Here is a 9,065-nt window from a genome sequence, read left to right as displayed (position 1 = left end):
GACCAGTCAGTGAGAAATCCTAAACGGAAGGTCAGCTGTGACTTCTGTGGAAAGAATGGCCATACTGCTCAAGTATGTCGCCATAAAATAAAAAATGATGCTTTACCTGTTGAACCTAACAAGCAAGGACCCAAAAAGAATTGGGTACCTAAGAGTAACTAGTTACATTGCAGGTAAGCCTGAGATGTGCTGAGAAGTAAAAAATGTGGTATATTGACAGCGCATGCTCGAGGCATATGACTGGTGATGAAACTCAGTTCATCAAATTTGAGCGTAAACGAGGAGGAAGCGTAAGTTTTGGAGACAACAAAAAGGGTAAGATAGTAGGGGCAGGAACCGTTGGAGGTAATCCTACTATTGAGTCAGTCTCCCTAGTCAGCAGACTCAAATATAACTTACTCAGCGTAGCTCAGCTATGTGACAATGGGAGAAAAGTTATATTTGATGACACTAGATGTAAAATATACGAGGGTAAAACTAATGAGTTAATTTTAACTGCCCCTCGCATTGATAATGTCTTCATGCTGAACTTGGAGAAAAAGTTTTCAAAAACTGTATGCTTAGTTTCAAAGGAAGAAAATTCCTGGCTATGGCACATGAGACTTGGTCATGTAAGCATGGACCTCCTGGCCAAATTAGCAAGAAAGCAATTGGTTGAGGGATTGCCAGAACTCAAATTTGAAAAAGATCAACTATGCCACGCTTGCCAAGCGGGACAACAAACCAAACAATCTTTTCATAGTAAAAATGTTGTCTCAACTAAGCGTCCGTTAGAGTTACTACACTTGGATCTCTTCGATCCAGTCCAGCCGCTGAGTCTGGGTGGAAGAAGATTTTCCTTGGTCATTGTAGATGACTTCTCTCGGTACACGTGGATCATCTTGCTGAGTAGCAAGGATGAGACCTGTAAGACATTTTCAAATTTGGTTAGAAAACTTGAAAATGATAAAGACCTAAAACTGGCTCACATCCGAAGTGATAATGGTGAAGAATTCAAAAACCAACAGTTTGTTGAATTTTGTGAAGCCAGCGGCATTGACCATAATTTTTCTGCACCTAGGACGCCTCAACAAAATGGGGTTGTAGAACCTTGGTTGAAATTGCCAGGACAATGCTGAGTGAGCATAGGCTTCCAAAGTATTTTTAGGGAGAAGCTGTTAACACAACGTGCTATATTCTTAATAGGGCTCTTGTTAGACCTATACTAAAGAAAACCCCCTACGAACTTTGGAAAGGATGAAAGCCCAACATTGGATACTTTCGTGCCTTTGGCTGTAGATGTTTTATTTTAAACACCAAAGATAGCCTAGCTAAGTTTGACTCAAAAGCTGATGAAGCTATCTTTTTAGGCTACTCAACAAACAGCAAAGCATACAGAGTTTTCAATAAACGAACTCAAGTTTTAGAAGAGTCAGTACATGTTGAGTTCGACGAAACTAACCCTACAGGAAGATATCGGCCGCTGACCGAGGATGATCCACACTCAGTACCTGCTGATCAAGATATAGCCGCTGAGTCATTCCCTCAAGGGCTGACCCAAGGTAAAAGTGAACCTCAAATTGTTTTCACTGACCAGTCTACACCTGCAGAGATTGTTGAAACACAAACAACACAAGACATAAATCTACCAAAGGAGATAAGGATACCAAGAGGACACTCAAAGAGTGCTATTCTTGATGCCGCTGAGAATACCCTGATGACAAGAAACCAACTCAGGAGATACCTCAGCAACGTAGCCTTTGTCTCAGTTCAGGAACTAAAGAACTTCGCTGATGCTGAGGAAGATGAATTTTGGATGAGCGCAATGCAAGAGGAACTTGATCAATTCAGAAGAAACGATGTATGGGAGCTAGTGCCACATCCGAGGAGTCAGAAGACCATTGGAACAAGATGGGTCTTCCGCAACAAGCTGGATGAACAAGGAAATGTAGTCAGGACCAAAGCAAGACTTGTAGCTCAGGGCTACAGTCAGCAAGAAGGTATTGACTACGGTGAGACCTTTGCCCCAGTGGCAAGGCTAGAGGCTATTAGAATTTTATGCGCTTATGCAAGTTATATGAACTTTAAACAGTTTCAAATGGATGTTAAGAGTGCATTTCTTAATGGAGTTATAAACGAGGAAGTTTATGTTAATCAACCTCTAGGGTTTGAGGATCCTAAGTTCCCAAACCACGTTTATAAACTCAGAAAGGCTTTGTACGGCCTCAAGCAAGCACCACGTGCTTGGTATGAGAGGCTGACCAGTTTCCTGCTGACTAGAAACTATGTCAGAGGCAAAGCTGATACAACTTTATTCATTAAGAGAAAGGGTAAAGATACCCTGCTGGCTCAAATATATGTGGATGATATTATTTTCGGTGCTACTAATGAGTCAATATGCAAGGAATTTAGCAAGCAAATGCAGTCTGAGTTTGAAATGTCAATGATGGGAGAACTCAACTTCTTCCTTGGACTTCAAATCAAACAAGGGAAAAATGGCATCTTCATCAGTCAAGCCAAATATGCCAAGGAGATATTAAAGAAATATGATCTTGAAAATTGCAAGCCAATATCTACTCCTATGGGCACTGACACTGTCCTCTGCGCTGACGAGAATGGTAAGTCGGTGGACAGCAAATTGTATCGAGGTATGATAGGCTCTCTACTTTACTTAACAGCAAGTAGACCGAACATTCAGTTCTCAGTATGCTACTGTGCTAGATATCAATCTAACCCTAAGGAATCTCATTACATAGCTGTAAAAAGATGTCACGACCCAACCCAGGCCATGACCGGCACATAAATTAAATTAACTTTAATCTATGCTAGCCTTAATTCTGAACTAATAGAAATTCCAAAATTTACTAACAGAATATCAAACTCATCTCAATTACATGAATAAACCTTAAAAGAATCAAATATGCAAGTCTAAACCTCAATAATCAAAATTCTCCAAAGATAATATAAAGCTAATTTATTAGGCAATCTCCTTCAACATCAATCCAAGGGTTACCTCACGAACAGGGACCTTAATCTGAAAAAGAAAGATTCAACGTGGTATGAGATTTTCGTCTATACGAGCGAAAACCTCAGTGAGTAGTAGCTACAGCACACAACAGAAAGGGAACAGGCAGGCAAGCTGATACTTTTAAATCATGACGAATATAGTATTTCAAAATCAGTTAAACTAAAGGGGCAATATAAGATAATCAATTTCAAATGCTGCAATCAATTGTCAAACATAACCCTGAAACCTTTCAAAATAGCAAATATTAGTATAATCAGGAAATAAGACAAAAGCTTTAAAACACATGGTACAGTGTAACAGAGTGGTGATACTGCACACCACCAGGGCCAGATAAATGGTAAGCGCTACCAATAACAGATACAGATAACAGACAATCGCCTTCACCGATCTTATGCATGTTTCTAATGATGACACAACTAACGACAAACTGACAACTGACACCTGACTCAAAGACAAATGCAAGGACCTAATGTTATGAAGATCGGTGAGAGGCCAGATAACAAATACAGATATACTGAGCACTTGTACCAGTTTGAAAACATATAGTATACATATATAATTTAGAAAATCATAACTGATTGAACGAATTATCAGATTTCTAAACAAAGGTAATAACTGCGATAAATCGCGTATCAGAAACTACAAATCATATCAAATCAAATTTTTAATAAATCCATTGTACCTGATAATAAAACAAATCAATATAAAGGCCTGTTCCCAGAATATACGCTCTAATACTAAGGATATTTAGTAAACACAAGGTTTAAGCTATACGTTTTTAGGAACGAAAATATACTGTCAAACGCTAATTTTTGATAAACAGTTTTTCAATCTAATATTTCAATCAAATAGGATCATGTACTATAATTACCACTCACCTGGAATTTAAACGGAAGCAAGCACCGAAAAGCTCGTCTCTCAATCGACTGAAGGGATATCAGAATTTCCTATTGGTTCAATAAAAGGGAAAAATGAATTAACTAAGCTTAATCATATCTAAACTAATGGGGACAATTAATATATTAGGGGAGCAAGCAATAAACCTTCAGAAATCAATTAAACTAAACCATTTTTAAAACTACTTATGTGAAGATATTGCTAAAATTATTAAACCTTTGTTTGTGGAAAGAAAAAAAAAAAGAGAAAACGGATTTACTGTGCCTTAATCCAAAGCTTTTATTTCCATGTAAAAAAAAGAGATTAAATGGGTAAAGGTTTGGAAAAGTTTTTATTATATAATAATATATTATAATAGCAAAGGTAGAAAGGTAGGTAGATAGGATGGGATAGTCACAAAAAAATGAAGTTCCAGAGGAAGGTAAGTTGTACTATTATATAATAATAAATTGGTAATTGAAATCATGGACAAAAAAAAATGAAGTTCCAGAGAAAGTTAAATCAATAGATTGTGCTATGCTCACTTTTCCAAGATGAAATTAACAATAGTATATTTTATTTGTAAAACACAATGAATTGGAAGAATTAATCCCTTGTTTGGGAGAATTTTTAAAAAAAATTACTTTAATAGACCTGGTTGGGAAATATTCCCCTAGAATGGGCTATTCCCAACCATAGTCATATGAAATAATTTTTTTATTATAAAATTACCCATTACGGCGCCAATGCCACCGTAATGGGTATGTTGACAGGAATCCCTATGATTCCTGTCGACAATTGGGCAGTGGCTATGCCACTGCCCAAAATTTATATAAATAAATTTTAAAAACTTATTTATATAATAATTTTTTTTTAAAATTTATATAATAAAATGTTTAAATTTTATTACATTATAAAAATAAAAATAAAATTATAAGTTTAATATTAGGTTAAATTTGTATAATTTAATACTAACGTATGAAATTATACAAATTTAACCCTAACATCTCAAGGGAAGTGCAGATGTAGCGCTAACGTATGAAATTATATAAATTTAACCCTAACGTTTTTAGCAAATTGCAGATTTAGTTATAACGTATGAAATTGTGCAAATTTAACCCTAACGTTTCCAAGCAAAATCAATTTTAACCACATGCTACCAAAAATTTGAAAAGACTTGTTTGACTGTTATTTAGCTACATCAGACCTTCTAAACCAGTTTGTCGATAAATTGAAGCAGTTTCATTTTTTTTTGTAACTATATTAATAACACAGTAAAATATTTTAGACAGTTTAAAAAAACTAAACCTGCTACATATAAATTAATCGCATTTTTTTTGAAATTGTCTAAAATATTTTACTGTGTTAATAATTCATTAAACATTTTTTTTTATTAGTAATGCACTAAATATTTAACCTTAACGTTTACAAGCAAGATCAATTTTAACCATATGCTACCGAAAATTTGAAAATATTTGTTTGATTGTTATTTATAGAAAAACTGGTTTAGAAGATCCGATGTGGCTAAATAACAGTTAAACAATGGATTAACTCTATAAATTTGTACAATTTCATACGTTGCGGCTAAATTTGCACTTCGCTTGAAACGTTAAAGTTAATATTTAGTGTATTCCTAAAAAAAATATTTACTGCATTAATAACACAGTAAAATATTTTCGACAATTTCAAAAAAAAAATTGTGGTTCATTTATATGTAGCAGGTTTAGTTTTTTTAAACTGTCTAAAATATTTTACTGTGTTATTAATATAGTTAAAAAATGTATGAAACTGCTTCAATTTATCGACAAACTGATTTAGAAGATCCGATGTAGCTAAATAACAGTCAAACAGGTCTATTCAAATTTTCGGTAGCGCGTGGTAAAAAAATTGATTTTGCTTGAAAACGTTACGGTTAAATTTGCACAATTTCATACGTTAGGGCTAAATCTACACTTCGCTTAAAACGTTAAGGTTAAATTTATACAATTTCATACGTTAGGGCTAAATCTGCACTTCTCTTGAAACGTTAGGATTAAATTTACACAATTCATACGTTAGTAATGCACCAAATATTTAACCGTAACATTTCAAATGAAGTATAGATTTAATTCTAACGTATGAAAATATACAAATTTAACCCTAACGTTACAGTTATAATTTTATTTTTAGAATATAATAAATTTTAAAAATTTTATTATATTTTTTTTAATCAAAAATTTTTATTATATTAATTTTAAAAAAATTATTATATAAAAATAAATTTAAAATTTATAATATAAATATTGGGTAGTGGTGTTGACAGGAATCCCTTTGAGGGATTCCTGTCAAGATATCCATTACGGCGCCAAAAGTATATTAAAAAAATATCTTTTTTTTACCATGGTTGGGAAATAGCCCCTTCTAGGGGAATATTTCCCAACCAGACCTATGAGGATAATTTTTTTTTTAAATTGTCCCAACTAAGGGATTAACCCGAATTCGAATAGGACTACGATTTGGAAAGACAGAGAACAAGTTTTTTTTATAAAAATATATATATAAAGTTACCTGACAATGATGGAACAACCTTGAGAAGAGGAAATTATTATAAAAGTTTGATGGTTCCAAAACTAATTGGAGGAGAGACACAGAAAATTTGATAGAGCAGCTTTAGAGAACCTTGAAGAAAGCCATTGGCGGCTGTTTGAAACAATTAGGAGAAGAAACCCTTTTTTTTTCACTTTGCCTTTTAGCAAGGGTTTATTTGGTAAAAGTAAAACCCTTAGCTGTAAAACATAAAATTTAGTATTTTTAATATGATAAAAATAATTAAATTAAATATATAATTTTCTCAAAATAGGGTTATTACATTCTTCCCCCCTAAGAAAAATTCGGTCCCCGAATTTAAATTATAAGGACACTAACCTGACATATTGAATAAATGAGGGTATCTAACTCGCATCTCGGATTCAGTCTCCCAAGTGGCCTCACTACTTGAGTGATTTTGCCAAAGAACTTTAACTAAAGGAATTTCTTTAGAACGCAGCTTCCGAACTTGGTTGTCTAAAATGCCAATGGGTTGCTCTTCATAGGTCAGATCATCTCTAACTTGTATAGTTTGAGGTTGCAAGACATGGGAAGCATCATGAATGTATTTCCTAAGCATCGATATATGGAATACCGGATGAACCTTAGAGAAATCAGGTGGGAGAGCTAATCGATATGCAACTGCACCAATCCTTTCTAGAATCTCAAACGGGCCTACATAACGCGGACTTAATTTTCCTTTCTTGCCAAAACGCATGATTCCTTTCATCGGAGAGACCTTCAGAAACACATGATCACCGATCTGAAATTCTACATTCTTGCGCCTCGGATCAACATAACTCTTTTGCCTACTTTGAGCTGTCAAGAGTCTCTCACGGATAATACGAACTTTGTCTAAAGTCAACTGTATCAACTCGGGTCTAGTGAGTCTCCTTTCTCCAACCTCATCCCAACAAATCGGCGACCGACACTTACGACCATACAAAGCTTCATAAGGTGCCATCTCTATGCTAGCTTGATAGCTGTTGTTATAAGCAAACACTACCATAGGCAAATGATGATCCCAATTTTGGCCAAAATCAAAAATACAAGCTCGAAGCATATCCTCTAAAGTCTGAATAGTCCTCTCTGACTGACCGTCCGTCTGAGGATGAAAAGCAGTGCTAAACTGAAGTTTTGTACCAAGTGCTTCTTGAAATTTCTTCCAGAATCGAGAAGTGAATTGAGCACCACGATCCGAGACAATAGAGAATGGGACTCCATGAAGTCTAACAATCGCATCAATGTATAACTGAGCAAGCTTAGAGAAATCATAAGTTATCTTCACATGAAGAAAATGAGCAGACTTAGTTAAACGGTCGACTATCACCCAAATGGAATCGTACCCTCCTCTAGTGCGAGGCAATCCTACCACGAAGTCCATAGCAATATTCTCCCACTTCCACTCAGGAATGGGTAGTGGTTGGAGCAACCCAGACGGTCTCTGATGTTCTGCCTTGACTTGTTGACAAGTAAGGCATTTAGCAACAAAGTCTGCAACATCTCTCTTTATTCCACTCCACCAGTATAACTCCCTTAAATCTCTATACATCTTAGTGGAACCAGGATGAACTGTATAAGCTGAACAGTGTGCTTCCTCCAAAATTTCCCTTTTTAAATCATCAACATCAGGAACACACAGTCTAGTCCCGTAACGAAGAACTCCATCATCACCAATCACGAATTCCTGAACCTTACCCTGACAAACACCATCCCTAACTTTACACAATTGAGGATCTTCTTGTTGGGCTACCTTGATTCTATCTAATAGAATAGGTCTAACACGAAAATGAGCTACTAACGCTTCAGAAGTTGCCTCAATTTTTACTCCTTGATCAATCAATTCATGAATGTCACTAATCAAAGGTCTGCTCACTACGGAAAGATGAGCTAAGCTACCTAGAGATTTCCTACTTAAAGCATCTGCTACAACGTTTGCTTTCCCTGGATGGTATTGAATTGTGCAATCATAATCCTTGAGAAACTCCACCCATCTTCTCTGCCTCAAATTCAAATCACGCTGATCAAAGATGTATTTGAGACTTTTATGGTCAGTGAAAATCTCACATGTCTCCCCATACAAGTAATGTCTCCATATCTTTAGGGCAAAGATCACTGCTGCCATTTCTAAATCATGAGTTGGATAATTCTTTTCGTGCTGCTTTAATTGGCGAGAAGCATATGCAATCACATGACCATGTTGCATCAATACACAACCCAGACCAACCCTTGAAGCATCACAAAATACTGTGTAGCCCCCCGATCCAGATGGAAGAGCTAACACTGGTGCTGAAGTCAAACGAACTTTCAATTCTTCAAAGCTCTTCTCACACGCTTCTGACCACTGAAACTTCACATTCTTTTGGGTTAACTTGGTTAAAGGAGAAGCTATTCGAGAAAAGTCTTGCACAAAACGTCGATAGTAACCCGCTAACCCAAGAAAACTCCGAATCTCCGACACTGAACTAGGCCTTGGCCAATGAAGAATAACATCAACCTTCTTCGGATCAACGCTCACCCCATCTTTGGATACCACATGCCCTAAAAATGCGACACTATCCAACCAGAATTCACATTTTGAGAATTTGGCATACAACTGGTTCTCTCTTAGGGCCTG

At 35.8% G+C, this 9,065-nt stretch overlaps 1 protein-coding gene across 1 annotated transcript in view; it reads right to left on the bottom strand.

The window, feature by feature from the left end:
* Positions 1 to 6,782: 6,782 nt before the first annotated feature.
* Positions 6,783 to 9,065, bottom strand: part of LOC136207391 (uncharacterized) — a 35,403-nt gene continuing 33,120 nt past the window's right edge. Inside the window, exon 7 of the mRNA XM_065998656.1 lies at positions 6,783 to 9,062. Within this exon, the coding sequence (XP_065854728.1) occupies positions 6,783 to 9,062 (2,280 nt within the window). The remainder of the gene's footprint in view (positions 9,063 to 9,065) is intronic.

Source organism: Euphorbia lathyris, chromosome 9 (assembly GCF_963576675.1).
Source record: "Euphorbia lathyris chromosome 9, ddEupLath1.1, whole genome shotgun sequence".
NCBI lineage: Eukaryota > Viridiplantae > Streptophyta > Magnoliopsida > Malpighiales > Euphorbiaceae > Euphorbia > Euphorbia lathyris.
Note: the sequence above shows the minus strand (reverse complement) of the source record. Positions and strands in the feature narration are given on the sequence as shown.